This window comes from Mastigoproctus giganteus, chromosome 1, assembly GCF_048544385.1.
Source record: "Mastigoproctus giganteus isolate SK-2022 chromosome 1, ASM4854438v1, whole genome shotgun sequence".
Taxonomy (NCBI): Eukaryota; Metazoa; Arthropoda; class Arachnida; order Uropygi; family Thelyphonidae; genus Mastigoproctus; species Mastigoproctus giganteus.
This window is the reverse complement of record NC_143575.1, coordinates 177643960-177664278: the sequence shown is the minus strand read 5'-3', so window position 1 is coordinate 177664278 and position 20319 is coordinate 177643960. Positions and strand designations below refer to the sequence as shown.

The 20319-nt window shown below is 36.6% G+C and overlaps 1 protein-coding gene across 1 annotated transcript in view; it reads right to left on the bottom strand.

Annotated features, from left to right (window-relative positions):
* LOC150091323 (proto-oncogene tyrosine-protein kinase ROS-like) overlaps positions 1–20319 on the bottom strand; it is a 712204-nt gene that overhangs the window by 198118 nt on the left and 493767 nt on the right. Inside the window, exon 24 of the mRNA XM_090389969.1 lies at positions 16052–16270. Coding sequence (XP_090246095.1) covers positions 16052–16270 — 219 coding nt within the window. The remainder of the gene's footprint in view (positions 1–16051; positions 16271–20319) is intronic.

Genomic DNA, 20319 nt, shown 5'->3' with positions numbered 1-20319 from the left:
ATTCTGTGGAAGTATGTGATCATCAGAAAGACTGCTGTTATTCCTACAAAAATTTTTGATTTAGTCGTTTTGTTATACTACAAGGATCTCGCTTTTGATGAAATCTCTTCGTGGAAGTATGGTGCATGTGCATCATTAATGTGCATCATCATTACTTCTGTAGGATTAGTATTAGTAGTGGAAAAATGATACAAAGAAAAAAGCTTAAACAGCATCAGCTATTAAAAAAAAATTACCCCATAATTTTCCTGTGCCTTCTAATAATGTCCAATCTATCCTGTAACCATCCTTTTTCAATTTAAATTTTTAGCTTATGTGCATCTGAGAAAGAGTAAGAATGTCATCAGCATTTTAGTCTATTCACAACCTATATAAAGCATTAAACATTTCAGTCAGGTTTCTCCACAGACAAACAGTTTCCACATATTGCAATTTACTTTGCAAAATGAAGTCTCACCTGGTAAGAACGCATTTTGTGCCCCTCATTAGTACTATTCTTCTCTACACCCATTCCAACAAATCTACATCCTTCCTAAAATGAGGCCTGTATGACCTTTTAAAGCCTGTATGCAATATTTAAAATGCAGCCTAATCATTGCCTTACATAACAGAATAATTATATAATATCGGTGTAGATACACCATAAATTTGAACCCATAAATTTGAACTACGTATGAAGTGTAAAGGCATCATTTTAATTGTATCTCATATTGTGGGTGCCTTCACAATGAGATGGCTGGTATTGCACTATTTCAAATAAATAATGCTTCTCTAGTAGAGAAGACTACTGTTATTTATTATCAGTGGATACCACCACCCAGACGATCATTTCGAAGCTAGTGGACTTCATCATCAGTGGGTGGGCAGGTACCCTGGTGATGCAACATGCTAGCTTCAAAATGATCATCTGGGTAGTGGTATCCACTGAAAATAAATAACAGTAGTCTTCTCTACTAGAGAAGCATTATTTATTTGAAGTAGTGCAATACCAGCTATCTTGTTGTGAAGGCACCCACAATATGAGATACAATTAAACGATGCCTTTACACTACATACGTAATTCAAATTTATGGGTGAACTATGGTGTATCTATACTGATATTATATAGTTAATTACCTAAACCCATAAGAAATTATGCCTTGTGCATTTCATCTTCTAATAACAGAATAATAATCTTTTTGTACCTGATGACAAAATTCCTGTATATTATTGATAAAATCCCATGAGCTGAAAATGAATTTCATTCATTTTCAAACCCCCACAAATGAAAAGTATTAAAACATATAGTACTTAGTAGTTTGCATGGGTTGAAGGTTGAGAAGACACTTGTTCACAATTAGATTTGAATTTCTGCTGATTCTAATTTTTGGAAAATAAATGCGAAAGAAGGTTGTTCCAAAAAATAGAAGAGATAAATAAGGAAGAGTAAAAGTTGGTTAGGGAAATGAATGCTGACTAGGAGCAGAATACTTTTGGACTAGACCAAAGGGGAATTATAAACAGCAATTAAGAAGGGCAATGCAATTGGAAGTATCTACAGAAAAGGCATGTAGCAGAAACTGAACATCTATGAGACAGATGGGTGATTAATCAATCTGATGCTCACTTTTGAATGGCATCTTCTAGACTTCATTCAAAAGAAGCTTGAGAGAGGTTTAAGGCACCACCCTAGATATGGGAACAACATTCCACTGTAGGGGAGATTAGATTTGTACAGAGTGAATTTAATTTAAAAGAAAAGTAATGCCAAGCGTGAATAAGAAAACCCAAATTTTTTTGATGCAGAGGAAGCAATATTTAATGTGCTTATACCGAGAGAGAGAAAGAGAGAGAGAATCTCTAGAAAAGATGTGATCTTGTCTAGAAATCTGTTATTAAAGATAGGCACAGGAGTAGCAGACTCTTATTTGTGAGAAATAAGAGGACTGAGAAGGATAAAGGTTAACTAAGTTTTTTTTTTTTTTTTTTTTTTTGGCATTGGAAAATTAACTGAAGATCATGATTTAAGGAATTGGTGGAGGATATTTAAGAAGTTGACACTATACAGTAAAAGTTTCTCAAATTAGAAGGTGGAATATGATGCGTACCATCAGCAAATCTATGGATAAGATTTCTGGTCAGTGAAAGAGGGTCATTAATATATACAAGAGAAAAAGCAGGAAAACAAAACTTGGGGAACACCAGCACTGGTGGAGAAGTTAAACAACAGAGTGAACAATCAACTTTTATTCAAAGTGAATGGTCAAAGAGAAACTAGATACCCAATTATTGCAAAAAAAAAAAAAAAAACAATCCAGTCAGCAATCCATAAGATGGGCGCTTGTTTAGAAGATCTTTATGCCAAACACGATTGAAAGCCTTAAAAATGTCAAGGGCAAGTGATTGAGTTTTACAAAACTTTTCTATCAAATTTGAAAAAATGGGTAACATAATCCAATATACCGCCAGTTCAAAGTGAATGGTCAAAGATGACCATTCACTGATGGAATCCATATCAGTGATCATTGGTCAGATGAAAGGTTTCAAGATAGTTTGGAGTTGGTGGTTATTGGGATTTTCCATTACTTTGGAATGAGTTTGGAAGGAAGTCAGTGCAATGGAATGGAAGGGATTTGTCCCCCTTTTTAGGAACTGAATGGATATGAGTGAATTTCCAAGCAGAAGAAAAACACCAGTGGAATAAGAAAGTGTAAGAAGGTGGCACATAACAGGAGCAAGCTCCAGAGAAAACACAGGTTATTAGAACAAGTACAGAAATGCTGTCAGATGTAAAATGTAAAATCTTACATGTTAATATTTTAGAAATGAGTGAGCTTTATTTAAAATAAAGGTTAGGAAATAGCAAAATAGGACAGTAAACATTTCCAGTCACAAATATTATTCTAGGTCACTCACAAGGATTAAAAATTAGACAAGGTTGAATTAGAGAAGGGAGCGGTAAACTATTAGCAACTAGGGATACATTTCAGTTCCCACCGTGGCAAAGAATAAACAATAACAACGGGAATGGTGACAGCACTACTGGCGAGCAGGTGCGAATACTATGGCTCTGAAGAACATAGGGCTGTAGACTGAACATTGTCGGACATCCCTTTGTCCGGTGACACCTAAAATATCGGCTAGCTAGTATATACGGGTCAAATTGCTCCGGATAGCAATCTATTTGCGTCTGACTGTCAGCGATGGCAAAGTTGTTAGAGCAATGTAAAATAAATCTGCTAAGTTTAACGAGGGGTGGCGAAGGTGACGGTGAACTTCAAAGCAGCGGATTGCCTGGGAAAAATTTGGAAATTTATTAAAATGAGCTCTGAATATACAGCTTGAGAAATTTTAAAGGACGAATAGGAAATGATGAAAGTCTGACAAAATGAGAAGATTGGGTAAACTCTGAAAAAAGGTAGGCCCGACATAAGGAGGCGGTACGTAATTGAGATGACAAAAGTGAATGAACGGGGAGAGACAAAAGGGACACACACAGTTGAGATATCGTTTGTGTTTTTGTGAAGATGAGTTAGGAACACACACACAGTTGAGTTTTTGTTAGTGTTTTGTGAAAATGGGTTAAAAAGAACACAGAGTTGGGCTTTTGTTGGCAGTTTTTGGAGATGAGTTAGGAAAGACAGACGTGAGTTTTTTGACAGTGTTAGTGGGAAAAATGAGTAATAAGTTGTGTAGGGTTAGATAAGTCCTGTCCTATCCTGTCAGCCAGCTGGGAAAGATCTGACAAAGTTAAGATGGAGTAGTGAAGGGTTAGATAAGTTTAGTGCAGTCAGTAAGTTAAGGAAAAGTTAGTGGAGTTTCATAATAGAAGAGAACAGTCGAGTCAGTCCGTCATCGGAAGGCAAGGGTAGTGGCCCGTATGCAAATAAGTCTAGTCCGTCATCGGAAGGAAGTGAAAGTGGCCAGAGTGAAAATAAGTGAAAGGAGGAACCTTGGTAAACCGAAAGAAGCAGCCTTGTGAAGCTGAAAGTAGGAGCCTTGGTAAGGAGAAAATAAACCTAGTCCGTCAACGGAATGCAGTGAAAGTGGCCATGTACATATAAGTGAAAGGAGGAACCTTGGTAAACCGAAAGAAGCAGCCTTGTGAAGCTGAAAGTAGGAGCCTTGGTAAGGAGAAAATAAACCTAGTCCGTCATCGGAAGGTAGTGAAAGTGGCAGCATGCAAATAAGTGTTGTGTATGGAGAGAAATAACCCTAGTCGACCATCTGAAGGCAGTGATAAAGGCAAGGCGTAGATAAGTGAGCTGAGAAGATAAAGTTGTATTTCCTAGTCCGCCAGAATAGCTGAACCGAAGGTTAAGTAGCAGTATCGAAGACGAGCCCATAATTTCCTAAAAGACACAAAGATGCTCTACCCAGACGCAGACTACAGACCATGGAGAAACTTGAGGTTCTGAGATGAATGCAGTTGGTAAACGATGATGCCATTCCCAGACAAGGAGCTGAAGGCCCCAAAACGGAGAAATCCGATTCGTAAAATTAAGTAAGTGACTAGATATATATAGTATTCTCCTTCATAAATAAAGGACTGTTGGAACTCTAATATCAGATTAGTATAATATTTAGAAAGATGTTAAAGGAAGGATATACAAAAATATAAATATATACATAAATATAGAGATAAGTCAGATGATAGTTTTGAGTTTTGATTAATGTATAATTAGACATATGTAGAAAGGAAAAGGAGAGAAATTTGATATTTGTTATTATCTAACATATAGGTATGATATATTTTGGAAGGGAAGGGTAGAGAAATACAGAGAAAGAAATAGCCTTATGAATGTAGTTAACCCTTGGGACCAGCATTAGTCCAGAAATTGATGTCAAATGTACTATCTGTCTTGATTAAAGAAAGTTGTGAAGTTATATTCCCCAAGACAAAATGGGGCACTAATTAAATTAGAAATTAAGAGTGAAATTCCTAAATCAATTTATAAGGTAAGAATAAGATTTACATAAGAGAAAGAGTGTGAACTAAACCTCTTAAGTAATTATTGTTCATGTGTGGAGAAAGAAGAAACTAAAATAAGTTTATGTAATGATATTGATTGAGTTGTATTGAAGTGGATAACCTTGTTTAGAGTAAAACCACTGTATTTAATTGTCATATATAACTGATAATGCATAGGCAAATTTGAGAAATAATAATGTGCTTGAGAGTTGATAATTTTTATATTGTGTATCTAAGTGTAAATAAAATGTTATGTTATATATTAATGTGGGTGATGTTTGTCATTCTTGAACACTCAGCCTGTCCGAGGGGAATTATAAATAATTGAGAAGTTCCCTCGAATTTGGAATTCTCCTGTAAAGTAAAGTCAGATGTGTAAGTGGGGAAATTAAACTAAGGTGGAAAACAACTCCTATATGGGAACAAATAAAAACAAAATAATAAATGTTAAAACTAAATAAATATAAAATAAAATAAAATATCATTCTTCTTTAATTCCACCCCCCACAATGAACCTAAAGCATTCTTGGCATTAAGATTGTTCAGAATTCTTCTAACATCCTTCTGTCAGACCAAAGGAGGCACTGACTAGAGCGTACTGGATACAGTAGGTGGGTGATTTACTAAAAACATCAATACAAGAGTTAAAATGCTAAGAAAGAAATACAGTATAACCCAGTGAATGTATTTAATAACACAAATATACAGCAGAAGCTTTCGAGGCTGATGAGCCTCTTTGTCAACTAATAAATTTCAATTTGAATACAACTGATATAGTTATGCGTGCAGTGAGCTGAGAGTGAAGTCACGTTATTCAAGCTGGTTTCCTATTGTTGTCGCATGCACGCATAACTATATCAGTTGTATTCATATTTAAATTTATTAGTTGACAAAGAGGCTCGTCAGCCTTGAAAGCTTCTGCTGTATATTTGTGTTATTAAATACATTCACTGGGTTATACTGTATTTCTTTCTTAACTATGGACCCCAGTACACAAGGCCCTTTTGTGATAATAGTTAAAATGCTAGTAGGTTTAGCCAGTTAGAACATTAGTAAGTTGGCTTTATCTTTAGCTGAGCATGCAACAGAACCATCATGTTTTAAAAGAGGTGGGAGTACTGATGGATAGAAGTTGCACTCAATAGTTTTGGTAAGAAACCAGATTGTTTGACTACCAATTGGACAAGAAGAAAGTTTTCTATTTTTAGCCTGTTCAAAATCAAGTTTGGAATGATTTATAACTGATTTACAATTGTTGTGGGGTTTAATGTATGCATAAAATGAAGCTGGAAATTTGGATACAAAAATGTCAATAAGTCAATTACAATATGTACCTCCTTATCTTGAACAACCTTAGTGCTTTTATTAGAAAACCAAGGTTTGGATAAAGAGAATTTTAAAGTAGAATATGAAATAAAGGATTCCATCTCTACACAAACAATTTCAATGATACGATCTGAGCAAATTGGGATTAGAAAATTTAAAACAATAACATAAGCAAGGAAAAGAAGAACAGAAATCATGCAGATCATCCTATTTCACGCCTCGTAATGAGAAACAACTTGAGAATGGCCATAAGAGAGAGAGAGTGACCCACTGGAGAAGATATTATCACAAAGTTGTGGTCTAAGGTGTCTAGAGGACCACTAACATTAATATGTAATTTGAAGGGTTGATTGTCAGAAAAAGATCAAGAATATTGGGTGTGATACTGCAAAAGCCTTGGCATCTTGTCCAGCTGGGTCCATGCAAATAGAAAACTGAAGCCAGCTGGAGTTATGAACATTATAATCACCAAGGAGAATTACCTTACTGTTAGGAAAGTTAGATTAGAGAAATGAATTTGAAAGAAATGAATGTAAGAGTTCAGAGTGATTAGTAGATTTAGGAGAACAATAGAGGCAACAGCTAAATTTGACAGAATGACATAGAAAGATATTAAGCCAGAAGAGATCAAAAAAGAGGAGATTCTAAATTAAGAAGTCTCTGACAAGAAATATTAGAGTGGACTTATGCACAAGTACTGTATTTGATGTGAAAGGAATCACAGAGGGAATAATTAGATTGTTGAGGTTATCACAGATATTTTCTCGGGTGTAAGCAAGGACTTGCTACCTGAGAGCCTAAAACACTGATGGAGCTGATATTCAGGTGACACTTGAGTCAAAGAGACCAAATTTTGGCAAAGTACAGTCGATCTGCAACAATGAAATCCTCAGCTTGCACTTTCATGAGGGTGGGACTGTTAGTAACCCTGAGTATAACCCTCATGTGCAAGTCCTGAAATATGGAACTTAGTTTACTAGAGGTGATCACCCAAGTGTGAATCGACATAAGCAAGGGTCGAGGTGTGGCATCCACACCACATAGAGGAATGCTGCCCCCTCTGCGTTACCAGGCAATACCACCACTTTGCTTACTGGAGGCTTGAAGTGGTGAAATTTATGTTTAGTCTCCAGACCAAAGTTCAGGCAACCACCCATCCCTTTCTTCATGCAGTATAATTGTGTCTTTTGATGTTATGATGGGCATTATGGCAAGATCCAATCTTCCTTACATTTTGAGGATACAGCTCTAAACTGGTACTTGCAGGCCAGCTGTTAATAGTCCACAGGACTGAACCAATTGGTAATACTCTAGGAGGCATCCAAATCAGCTAGTGTATAATCTTGCTGCCTCTACTCTGCCAGATAGTAACTGCAACAGTCTTATTATACTGTGCAATAAGATTGTTGAGAGTGTGTAATTTAAGGCTATGTCCTGCAAGATTTCTATTCTTTTCCTTGGTTGGATTACTGTTTTAAATCTTCTGATGTCAGTGTTTGATCAAATCATGTCAGTGAAATTATTCTTATAGGGATGAAATCCTTTATTCCCCACTCCACCTTATAATTTCTTCCTTTATCTAAACTTTAGTTTTCCTATAAATGTGCTAAGGCTGTTCAAGATAAGAATTCTGCATATTGCAATTGGCTTACATCCAAATCTCCAAGTCCATTTTCTGTTTACACCAAAGCTCGCACCAATTGTAAAGCAGTTATTAATTGCAGATAAAGGAACCACTGGTTGGGTGACAGTGATCACAATGTACTGATATGGGAATTACTTAAAGGCTAAAGTAATTCCTATCAAGGCTAAAGGGAAGGGCTTTTGCTTTCGTAAAGGTGACTACAGGGGCCTCAGACAGTTTTTAAATTCTGTACAGTGGAATCAACTGATGATGTTACCAATTGAATTCTAAATAGGAAGCCTTTAGGGACTTAATTTTGGAGGCTACTAGGCTTTTCATTCCAACTAAGAAATACTGTTCAAGGTTTAGGCCTAAATGGATGTCAGATGAATTAACGAGGCTCGTGGCAGAGAATAAAAATATATGGGAAGAATATAAAGTATCAGGTGACACAGAAGCCTATGGTAGATATAAACTAGTCTGTAATCAAGGAGGTTAGGCAGGCGAAGGAAGATTACAAGAAATCTTTGGCAAAGGATGCAAAGAAAAACAGCAAAGAGTTCTTTACTTATGTAAACTCTAGAAGGAAAGGTATGAATCAGATTGGACCACTTTTTATTATTATTATTATCCATATGGTACAAGGAAGCCTGAGGCTTATGCTGCACCAGCCAAAAAAACAATTCCCGAGTTACCCTGAGAGAGAGAGAGAGAGAGAGAGAGAGAGAGAGAGAGAGAGAGAGAGAGAGAGAGAGAGAGAGACAGAGAGGGGGGGGAGTCAGAAGCAGAAAGGAATCACCAAGAAAGAGAAGAATGATGATATCCAGCTCAGGACCCTGGGTTTGCCAAGCCCATACTCACCAGATGTGACTTAACATAGATGGGTTGACTATTGATGATCATGCTCAGGTAGCTGATAAAATGAATGACTATTTTCATCTACATTCACACATGAGGAGTCGTTCAATGAGGGAAGTGCCAGAAGTTAATAAAACGCTAAGTGATTTTGTAATAACTGAGAGCAAAGTGGAGAAGAAATTGTTGAAGTTAAACATAAAAAAAGGCACCTGGGGTGGACAGGATCTATCCAGTTATATTAAACAGGCAGCAAAGGAAATAAGCAAACCTTTAGCCATAATCATGAGAGCTTCCTGGGACTCAGGGGAGGTCCCCATGGACTGGAGGTGTGCAAATGTATCACCAATTCACAAAAGTGGTTCAGAAGGTGAAACAAGTAACTACAGACCTTTTAGTCTAACCTGTGTTCTGGGGAAAATAATGGAATCACTGGTTAAAGAAGCACTGCAGGATCATCTAGACAAGACTGCAGTAATAGTTAAGACACAGCATGGGTTTGTTAAAAGGAGCACTTGTCTGACCAATTTGATTGGATACTTTGATGTAGTCACAAAGGAACTGAATGTCAAAAATAATTCTGATATCATATACTTGGATTTCAGGAAAGCTTTTGATACTGTTGCACATGGAAGACTGCTGTACAAATTGGACAGGTATGACATTAAGGGTCTGTTGCTACAATGGATAAAGGGATGGTAGACTGGGAGACTACAGAGAGTGGTAATCAATAGACACTACTCTTCGTGGACAAATGTTATTAACGGAGTTCCCCAGGGTTCGGTGTTGGGCCCATTGTTGTTTTGTATATTTATCAATGATATTGATGAAGGTATATCAGGTTTAATGTCCAAGTTTCCAGATGATACAAAGGTTGGCAGGGTTGTTAACGACAGTAAAGACAGTATGCTACTCCAACTGGATCTAGATAAGTTGGGCAAATGGGCTGAGAAGTGGCAATTGAAGTTTAATATTGACAAATACAAAGTACTGCATATGGGTAGCAATAACCGAAGAGAAACATACCAACTGTGTAGTACTACACTCAGGAAAGTGAAAAAGACCTGGGGTTAATTGTGCAGTTTTATATGAAGTTTGCTGAGCAGTGCAGATGGGCTGCCAGGGCAGGTCATAGAGTCTTGTCAATGATATATAGGAATTTTGCTAGCAGGGACAGGGAGATACAAGGCAATGGTCAGGCCACATCTAGAGTACTGTGTACAGGTCTGAAGGCCTCATTTTAGGAAGGATGTAGAGTTGCTGGAATGAGTACAAAGAAGGGCAACAAAATTGGTGAGGGAAACAATGGGGTGCTCTTACCAAGAAAGGCTTAAGTTCTGCAAATTGCAGTGCCTGAAGCCTTGGCACCTGCGAGCTGATCTGATTGAGGTGTATAAGGCCTTGAATGGGTTGAGCAAGCTGAATACTGATGGGATTCTTCCTCTTGCTGAGATTAAGAACCTGAGGGGGGGGGGGGGGGCACCGGTTCAAATTGAGGAAAGACAGTTGTAGAATAGATGTGTGGAAATTTGCCTGTAGCTAGCAGTAGTTGATTGGTGGAACAGATTTCCATCTTCTGTTGTGGAATTGTTGTTCCATCTTTTGTTGTTGTTGATAGCCTAAATAATATCTGCAATAAGGCCTCTAAGGTTGGGATTATTCATACCACAAATTTAAACATATACACCAACCGTTTATAACTGATTTAATAGTAAAATAAAATAAAATAAAATGATACAAATGACTGTAAAATAATATTTACAAAAATATGATTATTTACAAAAAACTAATTTACAACAAAAATAAAATAAAATAAAATAAGTAAATAAGTTAAAATGCCTTAAAATATAAATTTAAAAGCAATAAAAACACTATTGGAGCTTTCAGAGGTGTCTGCCTCCTTCCTCAGCAATAATGAAATTTAAGCGACACATCCTTAAGTTCCAGGTGGATGACCAGGCGCATACTTGGTATTCCTTTCACTTGTACCAGAACCGGAAGTGGTCTGGGGACGTGGAAAACTAAAATGTTTATCTCTGGCAAAAACCACCGCCTCAAAAAGGGGGTGAAGCCTAACTCCCCTGTCTCTGTTCATGCTATTGTTGCCAGAGGATCCAATCCACAGACTTTCCAGCCACTTGTGGTCACAGAATCTATGCGCCCGGTCAAGGATGACAGCATTGTCGGGAGAGATCTGGTGTTGTTTTTCCCAATAGTGCTCGGCAATGGCGGATTTATTGAGCTCTGCGGTCTGTATCGCTCTTGAATGTTCCTCCCAGATGGTCCTTGAGACGCCGTCCTGTCTCCCCCACGTAACATTCCCCACAATCTGGGCATGTGATCTCATATACGACCCCACTACTAGAATCCCTAGTAATGGGGTCTTTGACCTGTGACACTACTGTGTGCAACCTCCGGCCCGGGAGCTGCACACAGCGTGTCTGAAAATCGCAAAGCATCCTCGCAATGCGATCCGACAGGCCCATATAGTAGGGAACATACATTGTGGTAAGCAGTACAGGCGGAACTACCCGATTGGGCTCTTCCTCTCTATTGTATTTATCAATGACCCTCTGGGGGTAACTGCACCTCATAAGATCTGTCATTATTTGCCTAATTTCCTTCTCCCCCTCCTCAGAGGTGCTGCAATATGTCCTCACTCTACCCAAAAGTGCTCTGGCCACACTATTTTTATGTTGGGCAGTCTGTGCCGTCCTATAATGTGTGTACTGGCCCCTACACATTGGTTTCCTATAAACCTTAGTTCTAAGTCTGGGGCCTTCCCTATATACCATTATGTCCAGAAATGGGAGGGTACCATCTATTTCTACCTCCGAGGTGAATTTTATAAAGGGGGAAAAACCATTGAGAAACGAGACCACATCTTCCTCTCTCCCCTTCTTTACAATAGTAAACGTGTCATCAACATATCGTTTCCACTTACGCATAGGGAACTCCAATCTCGCAAAAACCCTATTCTCTAGTTCGTCCATAGCCAGATTTGCAACAATGGCACTGATTGGAGAACCCATGGCTGTGCCGTGAACCTGTTTATACATCACTCCTTGGAAAACCAAGGTTGTACTGGAAAGACATAATTCAACAGCACAACATATATCTTCTATGTTTAGGTGGGATCTAGCACTTAAGGTATTATAATTCTATAAAGCCAACTTCACACATTCTACCCCATGTGCTATGGGGATACACGTGAATAATGATATGACATCTAATGACATCATCATCTCGTCCTCTCCGATATCTTGACTCCTTACAAAGTTCACAAATTCCACACTATCTCCAATAACCAACGCGGACCGACCCACAACCGGAGAAATCAGCTGCGCCAGATATTTAGATAGCGCATACATAGGGCTACCAATGAAGGAAACTATGGGCCGTAATGGAACATTCTCCTTGTGCGTCTTAGGTAACCCATAAAATCTGGGCAGCCGGTACCCTGTTGCATGCATTGACCAATACTTGTTCTTTGGAATCTTTTCCATTTTTAGCCAGGAAAGTAGCATCTTATTTACATGCTGTTCTAAGCTAGCCAAGGGGTTTCTATGGATAATCTTATAAGTACCACTATCACCTAATAAGTCTAACACTTTCTTGTGGTAATATTCCTTGCTTAATACCACCGTTGATCTGCCTTTGTCTGCTGGTAGGATTATAATATCTTCGTCCCGTTTAAGTTCTTCTAGTGCTTTCTTCTGTTTCGGGGTAAGATTTAGAGCAACCATTTTTGCCTGGCCCAGAATGGCAACAGCTTTAAAACGAATTTGATTGGCAATGTGTTCAGGTAATTTTCTAATTGCCCTCTCAATGCCCATAGATGTTTCAGTGATTGGAGGTTTGGGGGGGCAGCAATGCAAACTTAGGTCCAAGAGCCAATAGTCTCTCTTGTTCTTGGGTTAAAGGTTTGCCACTTAAGTTGTGAATAAAGTTAGAATGGTTACTACCCCTAAATACGGTGGACTGCTCCTCTGATAACGTGCTGAACTTCCTAATATGTCTCTGTTTATGAATAGGAAATCCTATTCGTCCTCTCCAAAACTAACCTCTTCACACCCATCAGGTGTAGGGGGGACAATCTACTACTAATATCACCTAATGCTACATCAATCAATCTTCTAGTTTTTTTGTAAATAATCATATTTTTGTAAATATTATTTTACAGTCTTTTGTATCATTTTATTTTATTTTATTTTACTATTAAATCAGTTATAAATGGTTGGTGTATATGTTTAAATTTGTAGCCTAAATAAATTTAAGGCTGAGCTGGACAGGCATTTGGAACGTATGGGGGGGGGGTGAAATGGGAGGGTTTTTTTGGCCGATGCTACATAAGCTTGCTTTATTGTATCATATGCTTCTACTAATGCTAATGCTAATTAATCAGTTCACACTAGATTTTGGACAGAAAACTTGCTTCTTGTCCAAATGGTATTTGAGCATTCTTGTCTCTTGCCAAAGCTATTAGAAAACTTTTGCCGTTTTAAATCCTACCTCTGTTAAAATCTAATGGTTAAATTGCCACAGATAAAGCTGTAATACTTTTCAGTAAACAGCAATATACTTCTCCGTTGGAGCAGTGCTTTTTATTTAAAGTATATAGTGCAATAACAAGGCAACTCATGTGAAGTCTATCCACAACATGAGATTGATACACTTGTTGGCAAACTTAAGTTTGCCCAACCTGTACAATAATTTTTTGTAGCTCCTGTATGACACCTCCTAAATTCACTGAGCTTTTAACTGATTAATTAATTATAATTTAATTATAAAACAATTATTGATTAATTATAGGCACCTAAAGTTAATTGGCATCTATGGCTGGAACTGCATTTACCATACCCAACTCATGTCTGCTAACACTGAAAAACTTTAAGCCCTCAGTTTGTAACCACTGGGGTAAAATGATATACAGCCACTCATTTATCTACAACTGAGAGGTTTGTTTGTTTGTTTGTTACTTGGTTTTTAGGAGCATTAGCAACTAAGGCCATATTGCTCCGGGATATGCAGTGGTCATTCCCTGACCTTTCCGCATCCTCCGTATTTGGTGGTGACGGGCTCGAACCCTGGTCTAATCAAGAAGCGCGTGCTACGCACTGCTGCTCCTTCCCACCTGGCTACGGAGGCGCCCAACTGAGAGGAAAAATGAACTACAGATGAGTATATATTCCATTGTAATTCTTACAATACAAAAAGGTATTATTTATAATAGTAATATAAATCACATTTAGTAAAATATAAAGGAAAAAGTTCAAAATTTGTTTCAGGTGAGAGCCATATGCTAAAAAAAAGAAAAAGAAAAAAAAAATGCATTTATCTTAAAAAAAAAACAAAAAAACATAGAACCAGCACGGAAAAGAATGGATCATTTGTTCTTGGAAAGCTTCTTTGCATATAGCAGGAAGCACATTACTACACAAACATTAGATGACTTTTGAAAAGCTGGAGATCAAGTAATTGTAAGGAGGAGGAAAACAGGAAATATTTTCCAAAAAGCAGAATGTGGATTTCTATTTGGATTGTCTTTCATTCAAGAAAGATACTGTTCCATTCTTTGCCCTCTTCGGAGGCAAAGAATATAACAGGATCATTTAACCCCACTTTAAATATTCTCTTATGCTCAGCATGAGGCACCTCCGTAGCCAGGTGGGCAGGAGCAGCAGTGTGTAGCACACGCTTCTTGATTAGACCGGGATTCGAGCCCGTGACTACCAAATACAGAGGATGCAGAAAGGTCAGGAAATGACCACCGCATATCCCGGAGCAATATGGCATTAGTTGCTAATGCTCCTAAAAACCACATAACAACAACAACAGGTTGAACAGATGCAGCAAGCTATCTAAAAGTGTCTCCTGTTAGTTTGAAATGCTCCTGCTCACATGGCTGCTCTCCCAATGGACTTTGCAATCAGGTGTGAATCACATCTGGTGACAGATATCTGTAGTAAAAAAAAAAAAAGAAAAAGAACATTCAAAACATTTCCATGGCTCCCTTTAAACATCAATTTTCTACTGATGAGTAGAATCCACTTCTCTTTTAAAACGTTTCAGTGCAGTGCACAGTTTTCTATTTGATACATTTCTAACCGCTTATATTGGAGTTCTATTGGCAAAATAATTTTATGAAAGATCAAATACACAATCTATTTAGTTTTTATAATGAAGTCTTTTGAAAAAACAACATACACTTTTCTATCTTCTCTGTGTGCAATATTAAGTGGCCATAGAGTGTTTTCTATTTAATGCCGGTTTTTGGTGATTTACATATTAGGTGCATCAATGGATAATATTTCCTGTGTATAGTTTTGCCACTAGACCAGACTATGTCCAAGATGCTATTATGACAATACAGTTTAAGTATATACATTTAAAAAAAAAAAAATTTGTGCAATATAAGATGGATTCAGAATTTTAATATTCTGTTTCTATATCAACTGTGATGAAATTCTTTACAAAAATTACAGTTGTCACCTTTTGATAAGTCAATTCTTCGATGCAATGCAAGTTATCCTTGCACATAACTCAAACAAAGTAACTAAGGAAATTGCATAACAAACAAATGACATGAAAAATGAACTATTATGTTTGAAACAGAATCTCACATTGCAGAGAAGCTCAACCTAGTTTTTGATATTGTGCAGTAGATCAAAAAATTTCAATGCTTTTTCAGTAAAAACTATAAATACATTACAATTTTGAAAAGAATTACATGAAACTTTTTAAACAAATGATATCCTTTCTGATAAAATACTGCCTTACTAACTTGATCTCCCATTTTTCCTGTTGGCTCAATTAACAGAGTTCTTGAAGTTTCAATAGAGAAATTAAGAAAGCCATTTCTTTGAAGGTAGATTGGCTTCCAGCTGTGTAGATAGGGTATATGAAAGTGCAGAAAGGATAAACAGAGCAATTTTTACTCCTTTTGCACCCTCTAACATGTGGTATAAAATATCGCACACAAACTCAAGGTTAAGAAAATGAATGAATCTGGAAAGCCACTCAAAATCTGGAAAAATTTCATTTTAGGGTTGGCAGTTTGTCCAAGCAGTATACTACAGATGATTGTACAGACGCAGTTATGGTTAAAATTATAATTCAAGAATGGGGAGATAAGGCTAATGACAGAGTGGGCACTATTATTTTAACTCTGTTGTAGATATTTTTTCACTTAAAAATTATTGTGCTTTTTTTTTTTTTTGTTTAAAATTAGTAGCGCAGTTATTATTTATATTTATTGAACATGAAATAAACTTACTATTTCATAGCCTACACACCTGGGTATGGTTGTAAATAATCACCAATGGCTCGAATTCCTTGTACACCTTTCACAACTTCATGCCTAATTTTCTTCCCTTGTAATGTGGAGGAAAGTTCTGAAGAATGCATAGCATGAGCTGTGATATCCTCTTTTTCAGTACTGAACACCTGGTTCAGAGTGCTATTAGACCAATAGATATGATTTTTATCTACTGTTAAAGATGTGGGAGGTAATCCTAAAAACAAAACTATGGGATCAGTTGTCATCACAAACTATTTTAAAGCTAAATGATATTACATGTAAGAAGTTGAACATAAAAGTGAAATTCACGTAAATAAAACATCATTAAGAAACTATAACTACACAGATTACATTGTATTTGTCAAATAAAAATGCTTTACTACACGAATATTTTTATAGCTACACATTTTGTGTAGGCTAAAATGGCATACTTTTTGTATGGCATGCAGATTTTGAAAGTGTGTGGCATAATTGTTATAAAAGTAATAAAATAAAAATAAACAGCAAAGTAAACTGAAATGAACAAAAACAAATGGTTGAATATAATATTTTATAACAGAAAGAAATATGAAAAATTTTAATATGAGTACTAAATTGTTTTTAAATATTTATGCAAGAAAAAATTGTAAACTTCCTAAAGGCAAGAAAAGCAAAAATTTCTCCCTTATTTTTAAATTATCCATTTTTGAATAGAGAACTCTTATTTAAGTTTTAAATAGTTTCTTATGTTTAACAGTTCACTGTGAAACCAATGGTGCAAAAAATGTGTAGCTTCCATGAATTTGGCTGTTTTTCTCAATTTCCACTAATTTTTATAGTTGTTTTTTTTTTTTTTTTTGCACTGCCTAAAATATTTTGGCATTGCATTTTTTGTTTAAATTTTCTAGCTATTTTTAAAAAGTGCATCACAGAACACAATGTACTGCTGTCTAAGAGTAAAATTATTACTTTAAATATGTATTTTATTAAACATGTATTAAACACATTATGATCAACCTGTCTGTGATCCAAGTAGATCACAGAATTCCCAGGAAATGCTTATATATTTCAGTGAGTAATGTAAATATTATTGTCTTTAATAATATAAGACAACAACAACTGAAAAGCCAAATACCAGTGCAATGCACAAGCAGCTAAAGAATTAAATGCTACTGACAACTTATTTATATTTTTCTGAAAGAGAATGATTTTTCAAACTATCACAAATAGTATGCTGGTATCTGTTCGTATGGAGTGATCTTCAAAATACAGTGATGTTCTATGAGATGACTGGCAAAGTATAAAAGAAGAGAATTTATCTATGTAGAATATGCTGTATCCAAATTCATCTTTGCTATTTGACATGTAAGGTATGAACTGAACCTAAATAAAGCAAATCAATTCACATTTTTTTAAAAATTCTTCTCTTGAGACGATTACATGGATCCAATATTTACTACTTTGTTGATATGTGACAAGTAAGAATTTTATCATTTAAGAATATAGAGATACATGAATTTTTTAATTTTACTCATGAAATTCCTGAAAATTTCATCTATTTTTGATCCAGTAAAAATTTCGCAGCCCTACTGATGATCTAGTTTCAGGGATTTCATTTTTTTTTTAAATGAATGATGAGTGAGAAGGTCACCATAGCTGGGTGCTCAGGTGTTGTGTAAGTACATCTGCTTTGAGTGACCAGGGTTCAAGCCCATGATCTGTTAAATATGGCGCTGTTTCTTCTGTCTGTCTGTCTGTCTGTCTTTGTGGAGTATAAACTATGGAGTATAAACAGAAAATTTATTTATTTCATTGTTCTGCTCTCAGATACACTGTTAATGGTTATGTGTTGTGTATCTTGTTATTAAAAAATAAAAATAAAGTAATGTTATTGTACCAGTGTGAGGTAAATAAAAATGAGATTTTTATTGTCTAAATTTATATTACATCTCCTGTAATCACAAGTGTAAATTTAAGGACTGGTACTAATGCTTCTACAGAACAACATGAGACTGCAAATGTCCTGTATGTATAGACAGTGACACATATCAGTAGAAACAATATGGCATTACAGTGATAGGTGGGTTCAACTAGCAATGTAGTGTTATTCACTTTCTCACAACAGAGGGCATATTTCCAATGCAAACTCATTGGCATATCAAAAAGGAATAAATTTTGTCATGTCCATGAGTGTAAAAATGGACTAATCATTACCATAAAGAAAGAAAAATTCTGGAGGCTGACCTCACCAAGGACAAGCTCACACAGCTGTCAGAGAATAAAATGTTGTGGCAGAAAAATCAGGATGAAAACAGTTGGTAGGCCCATGACTGGACATCACTCATGAGTCTACTAATCACCATCATCCATGAAAAACTACAGTAAAGGAGAGATTTTACTAGACACAATGTGGGTTCCAGTATTTGTAGCATCCAACACAATGAAAAGAAAAGAAAATAACTTCTTGGATTGTATACTGATGTGAATGAGATATGGTGTAGATGCTTTGAACCTAGAGAGAAAGAGAGCAAATGATACATCATGCATCATTTACTCATGATGCAGCATGCATCATGAAGATGGCTTTAAAATTCAAGACTTTCGAAAGCACTATGCTGCTCTTCACAGGACCTGCTGCTGCCACTTCATGTGCAGAGGTGAAAGAGGCAACTATTAATTTGCACATAAACCCATAAAATTGATCTGTGACCAGACATTTGACTGACAGTGTCATTTTGTTATACAGCAGGGATCAAGAACCTGTGAGTCTGGAGCTGCATGCAGTTTTGAGTAAACAAAACTGCAGCTCTCATTCTGCAGATTAAGTAATATAAAAAAATTACATGTTTTCTCTCATTGACATGATTATGCCAACATAATGATGTCAATGAGACTAGTCTATTAGTCTCCACTTGGTCACAGCAGGCACTGTTCTGCATCCCAGTGGTGAGGCCAGAAACCTTGGCAGAAAAGTTTATCAGCTTGGGTTCAAAGGAGCAAATTACAGATTATACTAATACTAAATCGTATGGAGCCAATGTCCTATCACATCCTAGAGAACAGGAAGATCATAACCCATCCTATGCCAAAAGGCAAAACAAGGATACAGACCAGAATGTCAGGGCTCATTTCCTGATAATAAATTGACCGATTTACCAGTCAATTAGCAAGCTCTTTCCTTTTCTGATCCAGAAATATTTAGAGAATGCTGTTGGAGCACTGAAAATGGTTTACCCACTAAAATCAGGTGACCTGCTTGTTGAAACAATGCAATATAAGCACTCTGAACAACTGCTTAAATTGAAAACATTTGGAAGAATTCCTATACAAGCATCCCCTCATTCCACCTTAAACTAACTGAAAGGAGTGATAACAGAATAGGACCTACTACATGTATCTGAAGAATAAATTATACAGGAACTCAAAACGTTATTCAGGCCAAAAGAATCCTAATTAAAAGGGAGATGGCTCATTAGTTCCAACGAGAAATATCATAATAATCTTTAACTTGCCAAATCCACCAACTTCTGCAAAAGCAGGACATCTGAACTGTTATGTCTGACCATATAAAAGACCAGAGCAGCATGGCAGTAAGGGCAAGTTTTAAGTACAAATTGGAGCAGTATGGCATTAAGGGCAAGTTGCTACAATGGATAAAAGGATAGGTGAGTGGAAAAAGACAGACAGACAGACTAACCAATGGACACTGCTCTTCATGAATTAATGTTATTAGTAGAGTCCTCCAGAATTCAGTGTTTAGTCCATTGTTGTTTTGTATATTTATCAATGATATTGATGAAGGTATAGCCGGCTTAATGTTGGAGTTTGGAGATGATATAAAGGTTGGCAGGGTTGTTAATGATAGTAATGACAGTATTACACTGCGACAGGATCTAGAAAAGTAAGGCAGATGGATGCAAAATACTGCATATGGGTAACAGTAACCCCAGAGTAATGTACCAACTGTGTATGACACTCAGGATAGTGGAGAATGAAAAAGACCTGAGAATAATTGTGCAGTCAGATATAAGTTTTCTGAGTAGTGCAGATAGGCTGCCAGAGCAGATCATGGTGTCTTGTCAATGATATACAGGAATTTTGCTGGCAGGGATCAGGAGGTGATTATCCCTTTATATAATGCAATGGTCAGGCACACCTTGAGTACTGCATACAGCTTGATGCCTCATATTAGGAAGGATGTAGAGTTGCTAGAACGAGTACAGAGAAGGGCAACTAGACTGGTGAGGGGAACAAAGGGGTGCTCTTATGAAGAAAAGCTTAAGT